General features: G+C 49.8%; 1 protein-coding gene across 3 annotated transcripts in view; it reads left to right on the top strand.

Moving 5' to 3' along the window:
* Positions 1–18,528, top strand: part of KIFC3 (kinesin family member C3) — a 97,903-nt gene that overhangs the window by 57,984 nt on the left and 21,391 nt on the right. For all 3 annotated transcript variants that reach the window (XM_063945815.1, XM_063945817.1, XM_063945816.1), the window contains exons 10-16: positions 5,834–6,015; positions 10,815–10,919; positions 11,005–11,135; positions 14,204–14,327; positions 14,421–14,550; positions 14,696–14,925; positions 17,977–18,111. In XM_063945815.1, the coding sequence (XP_063801885.1) occupies positions 5,834–6,015; positions 10,815–10,919; positions 11,005–11,135; positions 14,204–14,327; positions 14,421–14,550; positions 14,696–14,925; positions 17,977–18,111 (1,037 nt within the window). The remainder of the gene's footprint in view (positions 1–5,833; positions 6,016–10,814; positions 10,920–11,004; positions 11,136–14,203; positions 14,328–14,420; positions 14,551–14,695; positions 14,926–17,976; positions 18,112–18,528) is intronic.

Here is an 18,528-nt window from a genome sequence, read left to right as displayed (position 1 = left end):
TAGAAATCCCCAGACGTGATCCATTACCTACTAATCACATGTAACTAGAAATCCCCAGACGTGATCCCTTACCTACTAATCACACGTAACTAGAAATCCCCAGACGTGATCCCTTACCTACTAATCACACGTAACTAGAAATCCCCAGACGTGATCCCTTACCTACTAATCACACGTAACTAGAAATCCCCAGACGTGATCCCTTACCTACTAATCGCACGTAACTAGAAATCCCAAGACGTGATCCCTTACCTACTAATCACAGGTAACTAGAAATCCCCAGACGTGATCCCTTGCCTACTAATCACAGGTGTCCAAGGTGAGTGTGTAATAATGCTTAGTGACATGTGTTCGAGGTGAATGTGTAATACACAATGCTTAGTGACAGGTGTGCAAGGTGAGTGTGTAATACACAATGCATAGTGACAAGTGCGCATGGTGACAAGTTAAGTGTTTAATACACAATGCAGTGATAGGTGTGTGAGGTGAGTGTGTAATACACAATGCTTATTGACAGGTGTGCAAGGTGGGTGTGCAGTACACAATGCAAAGTGACAGGTGTGTGAGGTGAGTGTGTAATACAAAAAAGTGAGAAGTGTGCAAGGTGTGTAATACACAATGCACAATAACGTGTGCGAGGTGAGTGTGTAACACACAATGCACAGTGACAGGGGTGTGAGGTGAGTGTGTAATACACAATGCATAGTGACAGATGTGGTAGGTGAGTGTGTAATAGGCAATGCTTAGTGACAGGTGTGCAAAGTGAGTGTGTAATACACAATGCATAGTAACAGATGTGGTAGGTAAGTGTGTAATATGCAATGCTTAGTGACAGGGGTGCAAGGTTAGTGTGTAATACACAATGCTTCGTGACAGGTGTGCAAGGTGAGTGTGTAATATACGATGCTTGGTGACAGGTGTGCAAGGTGAGTGTGTAATACACAATGCATAGTGACAGATGTGGTAGGTGAGTGTGTAATAGGCAATGCTTAGTGACAGGTGTGCAAAGTGAGTGTGTAATACACAATGCATAGTAACAGATGTGGTAGGTAAGTGTGTAATATGCAATGCTTAGTGACAGGGGTGCAAGGTTAGTGTGTAATACACAATGCAGTGACAGGTGTGCGAGGTGGGTAATACACAATGCAGTGACAGGTGTGCGAGGTGAGTGTGTAATATACGATGCTTAGTGACAGGTGTGCGAGGTGAGTGTGTAATATACAATGCAGTGACAGGTGTGCGAGGTGAGTGTGTAATACACAATGCTTAGTGACAAGTGTGCAATACACAATGCACAGTGACAAGTATGCGAGGTGAGTGTGTAAATCATGGCTTACAGGTGTACCTGGCAGGTGTATATGTGTAACAGTGGATATGGAGATTATATTGTGTAAGTCATTGCATTTACTATGGTGGGAGTGTAGGTCTCTCTGGCATCTGGATACAGGAGGTAAATCATTTGGTCACATTCACAGTATTGACGGTGACATTGTTGGCAGCATAATGCCGACACAGTAATAATGTAACCATTATAGCTATAAACATAGTTCACCGTTATATAGGGAAACATGATTCTCTGCGCTCGGCTAAATTCCCAGACGTGATCCCTTAGCTACTAATCGCACGTAACTAGAAATCCCAAGACGTGATCCCTTACCTACTAATCACACGTAACTAGAAATCCACAGACGTGATCCCTTACCTACTAATCACAGGTAACTAGAAATCCCCAGACGTGATCCATTACCTACTAATCACATGTAACTAGAAATCCCCAGACGTGATCCCTTACCTACTAATCACACGTAACTAGAAATCCCCAGACGTGATCCCTTACCTACTAATCACACGTAACTAGAAATCCCCAGACGTGATCCCTTACCTACTAATCACACGTAACTAGAAATCCCCAGACGTGATCCCTTACCTACTAATCGCACGTAACTAGAAATCCCAAGACGTGATCCCTTACCTACTAATCACAGGTAACTAGAAATCCCCAGACGTGATCCCTTGCCTACTAATCACAGGTGTCCAAGGTGAGTGTGTAATAATGCTTAGTGACATGTGTTCGAGGTGAATGTGTAATACACAATGCTTAGTGACAGGTGTGCAAGGTGAGTGTGTAATACACAATGCATAGTGACAGATGTGGGAGGTGAGTGTGTAATACGCAATGCTTAGTGACAGGTGTGCAAGGTGAGTGTGTAATACACAATGCATAGTGACAAGTGCGCATGGTGACAAGTTAAGTGTTTAATACACAATGCAGTGATAGGTGTGTGAGGTGAGTGTGTAATACACAATGCTTAGTGACAGGTGTGCAAGGTGGGAGTGCAGTACACAATGCAAAGTGACAGGTGTGTGAGGTGAGTGTGTAATACAAAAAAGTGAGAAGTGTGCAAGGTGTGTAATACACAATGCACAATAACGTGTGCGAGGTGAGTGTGTAACACACAATGCACAGTGACAGGGGTGTGAGGTGAGTGTGGAATACACAATGCTTCGTGACAGGTGTGCAAGGTGAGTGTGTAATATACGATGCTTGGTGACAGGTGTGCAAGGTGAGTGTGTAATACACAATGCATAGTGACAGATGTGGTAGGTGAGTGTGTAATAGGCAATGCTTAGTGACAGGTGTGCAAAGTGAGTGTGTAATACACAATGCATAGTAACAGATGTGGTAGGTAAGTGTGTAATATGCAATGCTTAGTGACAGGGGTGCAAGGTTAGTGTGTAATACACAATGCAGTGACAGGTGTGCGAGGTGGGTAATACACAATGCAGTGACAGGTGTGCGAGGTGAGTGTGTAATATACGATGCTTAGTGACAGGTGTGCGAGGTGAGTGTGTAATATACAATGCAGTGACAGGTGTGCGAGGTGAGTGTGTAATACACAATGCTTAGTGACAAGTGTGCAATACACAATGCACAGTGACAAGTATGCGAGGTGAGTGTGTAAATCATGGCTTACAGGTGTACCTGGCAGGTGTATATGTGTAACAGTGGATATGGAGATTATATTGTGTAAGTCATTGCATTTACTATGGTGGGAGTGTAGGTCTCTCTGGCATCTGGATACAGGAGGTAAATAATTTGGTCACATTCACAGTATTGACGGTGACATTGTTGGCAGCATAATGCCGACACAGTAATAATGTAACCATTATAGCTATAAACATAGTTCACCGTTATATAGGGAAATATGATTCTCTGTGCTCTGCAAAATCCCCAGACGTGATCCCTTAGCTACTAATCGCACGTAACTAGAAATCCCCAGACGTGATCCCTTACCTACTAATCACATGTAACTAGAAATCCCCAGACGTGATCCCTTACCTACTAATCACACGTAACTAGAAATCCCCAGACGTGATCCCTTACCTACTAATCACAGGTAACTAGAAATCCCCAGACGTGATCCCTTGCCTACTAATCACAGGTGTCCAAGGTGAGTGTGTAATAATGCTTAGTGACATGTGTTCGAGGTGAATGTGTAATACACAATGCTTAGTGACAGGTGTGCAAGGTGAGTGTGTAATACACAATGCATAGTGACAAGTGCGCATGGTGACAAGTTAAGTGTTTAATACACAATGCAGTGATAGGTGTGTGAGGTGAGTGTGTAATACACAATGCTTAGTGACAGGTGTGCAAGGTGGGTGTGCAGTACACAATGCAAAGTGACAGGTGTGTGAGGTGAGTGTGTAATACAAAAAAGTGAGAAGTGTGCAAGGTGTGTAATACACAATGCACAATAACGTGTGCGAGGTGAGTGTGTAACACACAATGCACAGTGACGGGTGTGAGGTGAGTGTGGAATACACAATGCTTCGTGACAGGTGTGCAAGGTGAGTGTGTAATATACGATGCTTGGTGACAGGTGTGCAAGGTGAGTGTGTAATACACAATGCATAGTGACAGATGTGGTAGGTGAGTGTGTAATAGGCAATGCTTAGTGACAGGTGTGCAAAGTGAGTGTGTAATACACAATGCATAGTAACAGATGTGGTAGGTAAGTGTGTAATATGCAATGCTTAGTGACAGGGGTGCAAGGTTAGTGTGTAATACACAATGCAGTGACAGGTGTGCGAGGTGGGTAATACACAATGCAGTGACAGGTGTGCGAGGTGAGTGTGTAATATACGATGCTTAGTGACAGGTGTGCGAGGTGAGTGTGTAATATACAATGCAGTGACAGGTGTGCGAGGTGAGTGTGTAATACACAATGCTTAGTGACAAGTGTGCAATACACAATGCACAGTGACAAGTATGCGAGGTGAGTGTGTAAATCATGGCTTACAGGTGTACCTGGCAGGTGTATATGTGTAACAGTGGATATGGAGATTATATTGTGTAAGTCATTGCATTTACTATGGTGGGAGTGTAGGTCTCTCTGGCATCTGGATACAGGAGGTAAATAATTTGGTCACATTCACAGTATTGACGGTGACATTGTTGGCAGCATAATGCCGACACAGTAATAATGTAACCATTATAGCTATAAACATAGTTCACCGTTATATAGGGAAATATGATTCTCTGTGCTCTGCAAAATCCCCAGACGTGATCCCTTAGCTACTAATCGCACGTAACTAGAAATCCCCAGACGTGATCCCTTACCTACTAATCACATGTAACTAGAAATCCCCAGACGTGATCCCTTACCTACTAATCACACGTAACTAGAAATCCCCAGACGTGATCCCTTACCTACTAATCACAGGTAACTAGAAATCCCCAGACGTGATCCCTTACTTACTAATCACACGTAACTAGAAATCCCCAGACGTGATCCCTTACCTACTAATCACAGGTAACTAGAAATCCCCAGATATGATCCCTTACCTACTAATCACAGGTAACTAGAAATCCCCAGATGTGATCCCTTACCTACTAATCACAGGTAACTAGAAATCCCCAGACGTGATCCCTTACCTACTAATCACATGTAACTAGAAATCCCCAGACGTGATCCTTTACCTACTAATCACAGGTAACTAGAAATCCCCAGATGTGATCCCTTACCTACTAATCACACGTAACTAGAAATCCCCAGACGTGATCCCTTACCTACTAATCACAGGTAACTAGAAATCCCCAGACGTGATCCCTTACCTACTAATCACAGGTAACTAGAAATCCCCAGACGTGATCCCTTACCTACTAAACACAGGTAACTAGAAATCCCCAGACGTGATCCCTTACCTACTAATCACACGTAACTAGAAATCCCCAGACGTGATCCCTTACCTACTAATCACACGTAACTAGAAATCCCCAGACGTGATCCCTTACCTGCTAAACGCGAGTAATTATAAAAGATGTATGGAACAAGCGCTCCCAAATTGAGATCAGTCTTATAATAGGGGAAGTACCCGGGATGGGAATGTCACCTTTCTTGCTGACAACTAGGCCACACACCGTACTAGACTCATCCTTTGATTGGGGGGGTTCTTATGTTATAGGAATAAATTATACTGTTTTACACTACAAGAGACAAATGTTTATTTGAGGCCAACACAACATCAAAGACATGTTCCAAGCCTGAAGGGGAGACTGGGGACAATCCATCCCTACTACCTGTTATACTGGCCTATCTGAGGCCTCTATAGGGTACGCTGTGCACATCACTTGGCGTTGCAACAGGAATTGGAGCTGACTGATTTTCCCTATGAAAAGTGGGTTATTTTATGTCTCTGAGGTACCAGAAGTTGTGTGTGTGTGTGTGGTGTGGGGGGCGGGGGGGGGGGGGTTATGTTCCAGGACAGACTGTTACCTGACACATGTAAGGGGATATATTTACAAGGCAATACAATCCTGTCTTCAAAGGGAATATTCGTGTTCTTGCTCGTGTCCGGCCAATAACTGCTATGGATGGGACAGGCCCAGGAGCGCAGAACGTGGTGACCTTTGACCAAGATGATGATGGGATTCTGCATGTTGCACATAAAGCAAAGAATCTGAGTTTTGAACTTGACAAAGTGTTTATGCCCAGTACCACACAGGAGGAGGTGAGCAAGCAGGGAAAGCAATGACGGAGGGGACAAAAGAGAAGGAAATTGATGGTGGAGTGAGGAGATGTAGGAGGGGAGACGTAGGAGGTGAGAGTAGGAGCATGACTGTGGTGAGAGGAGATGTAGGAGGTGAGAGTAGGAGCATGACGGTGGTGAGAGGAGATGTAGGAGGGGAGACGTAGGAGGTGAGAGTAGGAGCATGACGGTGGTGAGAGGAGATGTAGGAGTGGAGAGCGGAGATGTAGGAGAGTGATGGTGGAGAGGGGAGATGTAGGAGGGGAGAGTGGAGATGTAGGAGAGTGATGGTGGAGAGGGGAGAGCAGGAGAGTGACGGTGAAGAGGGGAGATGTAGGAGAGCGATGGTGGAGAGGGGAGATGTAGGAGGAGAGAGCAGAAGAGTGACGGTGGAGAGTGGAGATGTAGGAGAGCGATGGTGGAGAGGGGAGATGTAGGAGGGGAGAGCAGGAGAGTGACGGTGGAGAGTGGAGATGTAGGAGAGGAGATGTAGGAGGTAAGAGTAGGAGCATGACTGTGGATTGAGGAGAAGTAAGAGGGGAGAGTAGGAGAGTAGATGTAGGAGGGGAGAGTAGGAGAGAGTAGATGTAGGAGGGGAGAGTATGAGCCTGACAGTGGCGAGAGTAGATGTAGGAGGGGAGAGTAGGAGCATGACGGTGGTGAGAGGAGATGTAGGAGGGGAGAGCATGAGAGTGACGGTGGAGAGTGGAGATGTAGGAGAGGAGACGGAGGAGCTGACAGTAGGAGCATGACGGTGGCGAGAGGAGATGTAGGAGGGGAAAGTGACTGTGGCGAGAGGAGATGTAGGAGGGGAAAGTGACTGTGGCGAGAGGAGATGTAGGAGGGGAAAGCAAGAGAGTGACAGTGGAGAGCAGGAGAGCGACAGTGGAGAGAAGACATTTAGAAGTGGAGAGCAGGAGAGTGAGTGGGGAGAGCAGGAGAATGCTGGTGGAGAGAGGAGAGTGGGGGTGGAGAGAGGAGAGGGACGATGGAGAGAGATGTAGGAGGGGATAGTAGGAGAGTGACAGAGAGGAGAGCGACGGTGGAGAGAGGAAAGCAGGAGAGCGACAGTGGAGAGAGGAAAGCAGGAGAGCGACGGTGGAGAGAGGAAAGCAGGAGAGCGACAGTGGAGAGAGGAAAGTAGAGTAGGAGAGTGGGGATGGAGAGGGAGAGCAGGAGAATGATGGTGGAGAGGGGAGAGCAGGAGAGTAACAGTAGAGAGGGGAGAGCAGGAGAGTAACAGTAGAGAGGGGAGAGCAGGAGAGTAACAGTAGAGAGGGGAGAGCAGGAGAGTAACAGTAGAGAGGGGAGAGCAGGAGAGTAACAGTAGAGAGGGGAGAGCAGGAGAGTAACAGTAGAGAGGGGAGAGCAGGAGAGTAACAGTAGAGAGGGGGAGAGCAGGAGAGTAACAGTAGAGAGGGGGAGAGCAGGAGAGTTAACAGTAGAGAGGGCTGAGCAGGAGAATGATGGTGGAGAGGGGAAAGTAGGAGAGTAACGGTGGAGAGAGGAGAGCAGGAGAGTGGCAGTGGAGAGAGGACATGTAGAAGGGGAGAGTGATAGTGGAGAGAGGAGAGTAGTAGAGTTGGGATGGAGAGAGGAGAGCAGGAGAGTGACGGTGGAGAGAGAGTGGCGGCGGACAGAGGAGAGCAGGAGAGTGGCGGTGGACAGAGGAGAGCAGGAGAGTGGCGGTGGACAGAGGAGAGTGACAGTGGAGAGAAGACATGTAGAAGGGGAGGGTGATGGTGGAGAGAGGAGAGCAGGAGAGTGGCGGTGGAGAGAGGAGAGTGACAGTGGAGAGAGATCAGGAGAGTGGCGATGGAGAGAGGAGAGTAACAGTGGAGAGAGGAGAGCAGGAGAGTGGTGATGGACAGAGGAGAGCAGAAGAGTGACGGTGGAGAGTGACAGTGGAGAGAAGACATGTAGAAGGGGAGGGTGATGGTGGAGAGAGGAGAGTGACAGTGGAGAGAGGAGAGTAGGAGAGTGACAGTGGAGAGAGGAGAGCAGGAGAGTGACAGTGGAGAGCAGGAGAGTGACAGTGGAGAGCAGGAGAGTGACATTTGAGAGAGGAGAACAGGAGAGTGACATTTGAGAGAGGAGAACAGGAGAGTGACAGTGTAAAGAAGACATGTAGAAGGGGAGAGCAGGAGAGTGACGGTAGAGAGTGTAGAGTAGGAGAGTGACAGTGGAGTGAGGAGAGCAGTAGAGTGGGGGTGGAGAGAGCAGGAGAGTGACAGTGGAGAGAAGACATGTAGAAGGGGAGAGTGACGGTGGAAAGAGGAGAGCAGGAGTAACTGTAGAGATGGGAGAGCAGGATAATGATGGTGGAGAGAGGAGAGCAGGAGAGTGACGGTGGAGAGAGGAGCACAGGAGAGTAACAGTAGAGATGAGTGAGCAGGAAAATGATGGTGGAATGAGGAGAGCAGCGGTGGAGAGAGGACAGCAGGAGAGTGATGGTGGAGAGAGGAGAGCAGTAGAGTGGGGGTGGAGAGAGCAGGAGAGTGACAATGGAGAGAGGAGAGGAGAGTGACAGTGTAAAGAAGACATGTAGAAGGGGAGAGCAGGAGAGTGACGGTAGAGAGTGGAGAGTAGGAGAATGACAGTGGAGTGAGGAGAGCAGGAGAGTGACAGTGGAGAGAGGAGAGGAGAGTGACAGTGGAGAGAAGACATGTAGAAGGGGAGAGTGACGGTGGAGAGAGGAGAGCAGGAGTAACTGTAGAGATGGGAGAGCAGGATAATGATGGTGGAGAGAGGAGAGCAGGAGAGTGATGGTGGAGAGAGGAGCACAGGAGAGTAACAGTAGAGATGAGTGAGCAGGAGAATGATGGTGGAATGAGGAGAGCAGCGGTGGAGAGAGGAGAGCAGTAGAGTGGGGGTGGAGAGAGCAGGAGAGTGACAATGGAGAGAGGAGAGGAGAGTGACAGTGGAGAGAAGACATGTAGAAGGGGAGAGTGACGGTGGAGAGAGGAGAGCAGGAGAGTAACTGTAGAGATGGGAGAGCAGGATAATGATGGTGGAGAGAGGAGAGCAGGAGAGTGATGGTGGAGATAGCAGGAGAGTGACAATGGAGAGAGGAGAGTGACAGTGGAGAGAAGACATGTAGAAGGGGAGAGTGACGGTGGAGAGAGAGCAGGAGAGTAACTGTAGAGATGGGAGAGCAGGATAATGATGGTGGAGAGCAGGAGAGTGACGGTGGAGAGAGGAGCACAGGAGAGTAACAGTAGAGATGAGTGAGCAGGAGAATGATGGTGGAATGAGGAGAGCAGCGGTGGAGAGAGGAGAGCAGTAGAGTGGGGGTGGAGAGAGCAGGAGAGTGACAATGGAGAGAGGAGAGGAGAGTGACAGTGGAGAGAAGACATGTAGAAGGGGAGAGTGACGGTGGAGAGAGGAGAGCAGGAGAGTAACTGTAGAGATGGGAGAGCAGGATAATGATGGTGGAGAGAGGAGAGCAGGAGAGTGATGGTGGAGAGAGCAGGAGAGTGACAATGGAGAGAGGAGAGTGACAGTGGAGAGAAGACATGTAGAAGGGGAGAGTGACGGTGGAGAGAGAGCAGGAGAGTAACTGTAGAGATGGGAGAGCAGGATAATGATGGTGGAGAGCAGGAGAGTGACGGTGGAGAGAGGAGCACAGGAGAGTAACAGTAGAGATGAGTGAGCAGGAGAATGATGGTGGAATGAGGAGAGCAACGGTGGAGAGAGGACAGCAGGAGAGTGATGGTGGAGAGAGGAGAGCAGTAGAGTGGGGGTGGAGAGAGCAGGAGAGTGACAATGGAGAGAGGAGAGTGACAGTGGAGAGAAGACATGTAGAAGGGGAGAGTGACGGTGGAGAGAGGAGAGCAGGAGAGTAACTGTGTAGAGATGGGAGAGCAGGAGAATGATGGTGGAATGAGGAGAGCAGCGGTGGAGAGAGGACAGCAGGAGAGTGATGGTGGAGAGAGGAGAGCAGTAGAGTGGGGGTGGAGAGAGGAGAACAGGAGAGTGATGGTGGAGAGAGGAGAGCAGTAGAGTGGGGCTGGAGAGAGGAGAGCAGGAGAGTGATGGTGTAGAGAGGAGGAGAGTGACAGTGGAGAGGGGAGATGTAGGAGGGGATAGTAGGAGAGTGATGGAGGGCAGGAGAGTGACAGTGGAGATGGGAGAGCAGGAGAGTGACGGTGGAGAGCAGGAGAGGGACGGTGGAGAGAGGAGAGCAGGAGAGGGACGGTGGAGAGAGGAGAGCAGGAGAGGGACGGTGGAGAGAGGAGAGGGACGTGGAGAGAGGAGAGCAGGATAGGGACGGTGGAGAGAGGAGAGTTGGAGAGTGGCGGTGGAGAGAGGAGAGTGACGGTGGTGAGAAGATATGTAGAAGGGGAGGGTGATGGTGGAGAGCAGGAGAGTGACAGTGGAGAGAAGACATGTAGAAGGGGAGGATGATGGTGGAGAGAGAGGAGAGTGGAGAGAAGGAGAGTGAGGGTGGAGAGGAGACTGGGGCGGGAGAGAGGAGAGTGGGGGTGGCGAGAGGAGAGCAGTAGAGTGGGGGTGGAGAGAGGAGAGTGACTGTGGAGAGAGGAGAGCAGTAGAGTGGGGGTGGAGAGAGGAGGAGAGTGACAGTGGAGAGGGGAGATGTAGGAGAGTGATGGGGCAGGAGAGTGACCGTGGAGAAAAGACATGTAGAAGGTGAGAGTGGGGGTGGAGAGAAGAGAGATGGAGAATGATGGTGGACAGGGCAGATTTTGGAGGTAGAAAGAACAGGGATGACTTGTGGTCTATATACAGCTGGATGGCAAAATGACATCTGCACTCTGCAGGTTTTTACTGAGGTCTCTCCGCTCATCACCTCCTGCTTAGATGGGTACAGTGTCTGTATTCTGGCATATGGACAGACCGGTTCTGGCAAGACATTCAGCATGGAGGTGAGTGCTGAATGAAATGCAGAGCGTGTGGAAGGGGTCGTCAGATCTAGGTTTCGGATTGTTTGGTGACATTGTGTTTCTCTAGGGCACCCCCTCTAATCCCGGTATTAACCAAAGAGCATTACGCCTCCTACTGGCCGAGGTGAGTGAGAGATCCAGCTGCTGGGAGCATCATCTGAGCATCAGCATGGTGGAGATCTACAATGAATCGCTGCGGTGAGTGCCTGGGTGCAGTGAGTGCCAGGAAGCGGTGTAAATGCACATAGCACAGTGTACTGGATCAGTTGATGGCGGGGGATAGTAGTCTCTGTGTATTGGATCAGATGATGGTAGGAGATAGTAGTGTCCGTGTACTGGAACAGATGATGGTGGGAGATAGTAGTCTCTGTGTATTGGATCAGATGATGGCGGGGGGATAGTAGTCTCTGTGTACTGGAACAGATGATGGCAGGGGGATAGTAGTGTCCGTGTACTGGAACAGATGATGGTGGGAGATAGTAGTCTCTGTGTACTGGAACAGATGATGGCGGGGGGATAGTAGTCTCTGTGTACTGGAACAGATGATGGCAGGGGGATAGTAGTTTCCGTGTACTGGAACAGATGATGGCGGGGGGATAGTCGTCTCGGTGTCCTGGAACAGATGATGGCGGGGGGATAGTAGTCTCGGTGTCCTGGAACAGATGATGGCGGGGGTATAGTAGTGTCCTGGAACAGATGATGGCGGGGGATAGTAGTGTCCGTGTACTGGAACAGGTGATGGTGGGAGATAGTAGTGTCCGTGTACTGGAACAGATGATGGCGGGGGATAGTAGTCTCTGTGTACTGGAACAGATGAAGGTGGGAGATAGTAGTCTCTGTGTATTGGAACAGATGATGGTGGGAGATAGTAGTCTCGGTGTACTGGAACAGATGATGGCGGGGGATAGTAGTCTCTGTGTACTGGAACAGGTGATGGTGGGAGATAGTAGTGTCGGTGTACTGGAACAGATGATGGCGGGGGATAGTAGTCTCCGTGTACTGGAACAGATGATGGCGGGGGGATAGTAGTCTCGGTGTCCTGGAACAGATGATGGCGGGGGATAGTAGTGTCCGTGTCCTGGAACAGATGATGGCGGGGGGATAGTAGTCTCGGTGTCCTGGAACAGATGATGGCGGGGGGATAGTAGTGTCCGTGTCCTGGAACAGATGATGGCGGGGGGATAGTAGTGTCCGTGTCCTGGAACAGATGATGGCGGGGGGATAGTAGTGTCCGTGTCCTGGAACAGATGATGGCGGGGGATAGTAGTCTCCGTGTACTGGAACAGATGATGGCGGGGGGATAGTAGTCTTGGTGTCCTGGAACAGATGATGGCGGGGGGATAGTAGTCTCGGTGTCCTGGAACAGATGATGGCAGGGGTATAGTAGTGTCCTGGAACAGATGATGGCGGGGGATAGTAGTGTCCGTGTACTGGAACAGGTGATGGTGGGAGATAGTAGTCTCGTGGTACTGGAAAAGATGATGGCGGGGGATAGTAGTGTCTGTGTACTGGGACAGATGATGGCGGGGGATAGTAGTCTCTGTGTACTGGAACAGGTGATGGTGGGAGATAGTAGTGTCGGTGTACTGGAACAGATGACGGCGGGGGGATAGTAGTCTCCGTGTACTGGAACAGATGATGGCGGGGGGATAGTAGTCTCGGTGTCCTGGAACAGATGATGGCGGGGGGATAGTAGTGTCGGTGTACTGGAACAGGTGATGGCGGGGGATAGTAGTGTCCGTGTCCTGGAACAGATGATGGCGGGGGATAGTAGTCTCCGTGTACTGGAACAGATGATGGCGGGGGGATAGTAGTCTCTGTGTACTGGAACAGATGATGGCAGGGGGATAGTAGTCTCGGTGTCCTGGAACAGATGATGGCGAGGGATAGTAGTGTCCGTGTCCTGGAACAGATGATGGCGGGGGGATAGTAGTGTTCGTGTACTGGAACAGGTGATGGTGGGAGATTGTAGTGTCGGTGTACTGGAACAGATGATGGCGGGGGGATAGTAGTCTCCGTGTACTGGAACAGATGATGGCGGGGGGATAGTAGTCTCGGTATCCTGGAACAGATGATGGCGGGGGGATAGTAGTGTCCGTGTCCTGGAACAGGTGATGGTGGGAGATAGTAGTGTCGGTGTACTGGAACAGATGATGGTGGGAGATAGTAGTGTCGGTGTAATGGAAGAGATGATGGCGGGGGGATAGTAGTCTCGGTATCCTGGAACAGATGATGGCGGGGGGATAGTAGTGTCCGTGTCCTGGAACAGATGATGGCGGGGGGATAGTAGTCTCCGTGTACTGGACCAGATGATGGCGGGGGGATAGTAGCCTCGGTGTCCTGGAACAGATGATGGCGGGGGGATAGTAGTGTCGGTGTACTGGAACAGGTGATGGCGGGGGATAGTAGTGTCCGTGTACTGGAACAGGTGATGGTGGGAGATAGTAGTGTCGGTGTACTGGGACAGATGATGGCGGGGGGATAGTAGTCTCGGTGTCCTGGAACAGGTGATGGCGGGGGATAGTAGTGTCCGTGTACTGGAACAGATGATGGTCGTAGATAGTAGTGTCGGTGTACTGGAACAGATGATGGTGGGGGATAGTAGTGTCCGTGTACTGGAACAGGTGATGGTAGGAGATAGTAGTGTCGGTGTACTGGAACAGATGATGGCGGGGGGATAGTAGTGTCCATGTACTGGAACAGATGATGGTGGGAGATAGTAGTGTCGGTGTACTGGAAGAGATGATGGTGGGAGATAGTAGTGTCGGTGTACTGGAAGAGATGATGGCGGGGAGATAGTAGTGTCCGTGTACTGGAGCAGGTGATGGTGGGAGATAGTAGTGTCGGTGTACTGGAACAGATGATGGTGGGGGGATAGTAGTGTCCGTGTACTGGAACAGATGATGGCAGGGGGGGGATAGTAGTGCCCGTGTACTGGAACAGATGATGGTGTGGGGGGGGGGGGGGGGGGGGGTAGTAGTGTCCGTGTACTGGATCAGATGATGGCGTGGGGGGGGGGGAGGGTAGTAGTGTCCGTGTACTGGAACAGATGGCGGCGGGGGGGGTGGGGGTGGTGTCCGTGTACTGGAATAGATGATGGCGGGGGGGGGGGGGGGGGGGGACAGTAGTGTCTGTGTACCGGAACAGATGATGTGGGGGGATAGTAGTGTCCGTGTACTGGGGGTTAGTTGAATCAGTGTACAGATAGAGGACTGACAGAGGTGGTACAGTATATGTATGTGATCACATTGTCACCTCTCTGACAGGGACCTGCTAGGCTCAGACTGTCACAGCTCTCTGGATATAAAGATGTCTCCTGGTGGTGCCGGTGAGCTCTACGTGCCAGGCCTAACACAGCGGAGCGTGCGGAGCATACAGGACATAAATAAGGTACTGTGTCATTATGGCAAGGCTTGTCCAGTCCGCAGCACAGTGATAACATGGTGTAATGGTACAGAACCGCTCATTGTGCTTTTCACTTAGATCTTGGAGATGGGACATAAACAAAGAGCCACAGAACACACAAATCTCAATGTCAACAGTTCCCGATCTCACGCCCTTCTTATCCTCACCGCCAGGGGGCGAGAGACCAGCACGGGGATCTGTACAACAGGTGGGACCAGTCACTAGACCGTCTTCTAGGTCATTCCAGTTACAGGGGGCAGATCCATCTGCAGATGAGCTGAGCAGATGGTGCGTCAGGGCCCTGGAGAGGGTAATGAGGGCAGCTGTCTCATGGTCTCCCATCTTCTCCTCAGGCAAGCTCTATCTGGTGGACCTAGCCGGATCTGAGCGCGTGTCCCGTTCAGGAGCTGCTGGTGACCGCCTGAAAGAGGCTCAGTACATCAACCGATCTCTGTCCGCGCTGGGTGACGTCTTCTCAGCACTGCGCTCTCATCAAGTGCATGTTCCGTACCGCAACTCTAAGCTCACCTACCTGCTCCAGGAAGCTCTCAGTAGGGACGGGAAGGCCTTGTTACTCTTACAGGTGAGATCCTCTGTATACGAGTGGCAGTCTGACACTGCCAGTCATAGAAACATAGAAACATAGAATTTGTCGGCAGATAAGAACCACTTGGCCCATCTAGTCTGCCCCTTTTTTTTTTTTATATATTATTTTTTTTTATCACTAACCTTATTTGATCCTTATTTCTTTGTAAGGATATCCTTATGTCTATCCCATGCATGTTTAAATTGCTCTACTGTCTTAGCCTCTACCACCTCTGATGGGAGGCTATTCCACTTGTCCACTACCCTTTCTGTGAAATAATTTTTCCGCAAATTTCCCCTGAACCTCCCCCCCTCCAGTCTCAGTGCATGTCCTCGTGTCCTATTGCTTCTCTTCATTTGGAGAATGTTTCCCTCCTGGACTTTGTTAAAACCCTTCATATATTTGAAAGTTTCTATCATGTCCCCCCTTTCTCTTCTCTGCTCCAAACTATACATATTGAGATTTCTTAGTCTTTCTGGGTATGTTTTGTGATGTAGGCCATGCACCATTTTAGTTGCCCTCCTTTGTACAGTTTCTAATGTATTAATATCCTTTTGAAGATATGGCCTCCAGAACTGAATACAGTATTCTAGATGAGGCCGTACCAATGACCTATACAGTGGCATTATTACTTCTTTCTTTCTGCTGCTGATTCCTCTCCCAATGCAGCCAAGCATCTGACTAGCCTTCCTCATTGCCTTGTTACATTGCTTACCTGCCTTTAAGTCATCTGAAATAGTGACTCCTAGATCCCTTTCCTCCTCAGTAGTTTCCAGTATAGTGCCATTAATACTGTATTTAGCTTTAGGATTTTTGAGACCCAAGTGCATGATTTTGCATTTTTTGGCATTAAACTGTAATTGCCAGACTCTTGACCATTCCTCTAGTCTACCTAGATCCTCAATCATTTGTTTTACCCCACCTGGTGTGTCTACCCTGTTGCATACCTTTGTGTCATCTGCAAAAAGGCATACTTTCCCTTTAATCCCATTTGCAATGTCACCAATAAAGATATTGAAAAGCACTGGTCCAAGTACAGATCCCTGGGGTACTCCACTGGTAACATTTCCCTCCTGTGAATGCACTCCATTTACCACAACTCTCTGTTTTCTATCCTTCAACCAAGATCTTATCCATTCAATAATCCTAATATCCAATCCCAAACTTTCAAGTTTATTTAGCAGTCTGCGATGTGGAACTGTGTCAAAAGCCTTACTAAAGTCAAGATAAGCTATATCCATGGCTCCACCTTTATCCATCACTTTAGTCACACAATCAAAAAAGTCAATAAGATTTGTTTGACATGATCTTCCCCCAGTGAATCCATGCTGTTTGGGATCCAGTAAATTGCTGGATTTGAGATGATCTACAACTCTTTCTTTTAAGAGTGTTTCCATCAATTTCCCTACTACTGATGTAAGACTCACTGGTCTGTAGTTGTTTGCCTCTTCCTTGCTTCCACTTTTGTGCAGTCAGTCAGACGTGCCCCGTCAGTGCTGTGGATATGGGGCGGAGGCACCACCAGACGTGCCTGTCAGTGCTGTGGATATGGGGCGGAGGCACCACCAGACGTGCCTGTCAGTGCTGTGGATATGGGGCGGAGGCACCACCAGACGTGCCTGTCAGTGCTGTGGATATGGGGCGGAAGCCCCACCAGACGTGCCTGTCAGTGCTGTGGATATGGGGCGGAGGCCCCACCAGACGTGCCTCTCAGTGCTGTGGATATGGGGCGGAGGCCCCACCAGACGTGCCCTCTCAGTGCTGTGGATATGGGGCGGAGGCACCACCAGACGTGCCCTCTTAGTGCTGTGGATATGGGGCGAAAGCCCCACCAGACGTGCCTGTCAGTGCTGTGGATATGGGGCGGAGGCCCCACCAGACGTGCCTGGCAGTGCTGTGGATATGGGGCGGAGGCCCCACCAGACGTGCCTGGCAGTGCTGTGGATATGGGGCGGAGGCACGGATATAGGCGAGTCAGAATGACCTCACATACACAGCGCTGCTCACTGTAGTCTCTCATCTCCTATGATAATATCAGTTCTTATTTCAAGGATCATGCAGTGAGGCGGATGGTTTTACTGTAGGAGAGAGGGTACAGTGCAGGGATCTGAGAGTGGATCTCTGCATTCTGTGTAGATCCAGTTTCTACATCACACTGATCACCTGTCCACATCCAGGAGCTGCCTCTGCCTGGTGCCCGTTACCCTGTGCTTGGAGTAAATGTTGCTGTATGATAACAAGCCAGGGTAGAGGGAAGAACCATGGCAGTGCCCAGGAGCTGCCCCTGCCTGCTGCCCGTACCCTGTGCTTGAAGTAAATGTTGCTGTATGATAAGCCAGGGTAGAGGGAGGACCCATGGCAGTGCCCAGGAGCTGACCCCTGCCTGCTGCCCGTACCCTGTGCTTGGAGTAAATGTTGCTGTATGATAAGCCAGGGTAGAGGGAGGACCCATGGCAGTGCCCAGGAGCTGACCCCTGCCTGCTGCCCGTACCCTGTGCTTGGAGTAAATGTTGCTGTATGATAAGCCAGGGTAGAGGGAGGACCCATGGCAGTGCCCAGGAGCTGTCCCTGCCTGGTGCCCGTTACCCTGTGCTTGGAGTAAATGTTGCTGTATGATAAGCCAGGGTAGAGGGAGGACCCATGGCAGTGCCCAGGAGCTGCCCCAGCATTATCCTCTATCACTCCCTATCTGTCATGGATCTGTCATGTTATGCCGCCCAGGTGCTTTCCTCTCTGGTCTATAGTTACACATCTCCCTGATACCCTTTCTGTTAGTAAATAACATCTCACTACAGACTTTTATGACTCGGGTGAAACAAAAACAAGCTTTGTAGCTCCAATATCTAACAGCAGAGTGTAATTGTGTAACACGTTAGCTGCACTATGTGTACATGATGAGGGTTGTGCTTCACACCGGTAACTGGGAATATGATGTGGGCCTATGGCGATTATGCAGCAGAGGACTCTGGGTAATGAGATCCGTGCTGGTGGTGGAACCTGTGGACACTTGGTGGAGAGTGAGTCCTGATCTTTGTCTCTTGCTCACAGGTGTCTCCGATAGAGCAGAATGTCAGCGAGACCCTCTGTTCTCTCCGCTTTGGTGATCGTGTTCGGGCTGTGGAGCTGGGAGTACCAGCCAGGAGAACGGAGCAGCTGCCTTCCCTGAGTGCAGAGACATCTGTGGTAGGGGACCTTCGTCCAGATTTGTTCTCTGAGAGCCCAGTCCATGCCCCTCAGTGTCACACACAACATTGGCTGGACTGGCTCACAGCCCCGCCCCCTCCTGATGGGCCACAGTACCCGGGGGCCCCCTCCACCACCTCTAGGGATCCGGTTCCAGACTGTGCACTGAATTATACATATGTTACATTATACTGCACAGGACTATGGCGTATGTTCTACAGGGCATCACTGTTATCATTCTGGTACCTTATCCTGCATTTACTATATACACTTATCAAGGGCCCAGCCCATGCACTCTCTAAAGGGGGTACTCACGGAGCGATCGCTGCTTAAAATCTAAGCAATCTGATTAGATTGCTTAGATTTTAAGCAGCGATCGCTCCGTGTGTACCCTCACAGCGATAGCGATGCGCAGCC

This window comes from Pseudophryne corroboree, chromosome 11 (assembly GCF_028390025.1).
Source record: "Pseudophryne corroboree isolate aPseCor3 chromosome 11, aPseCor3.hap2, whole genome shotgun sequence".
Taxonomy (NCBI): Eukaryota; Metazoa; Chordata; class Amphibia; order Anura; family Myobatrachidae; genus Pseudophryne; species Pseudophryne corroboree.
The sequence above is the reverse complement of the archived record's forward strand: the minus strand, read 5'-3'. Positions and strand labels throughout refer to the sequence as shown.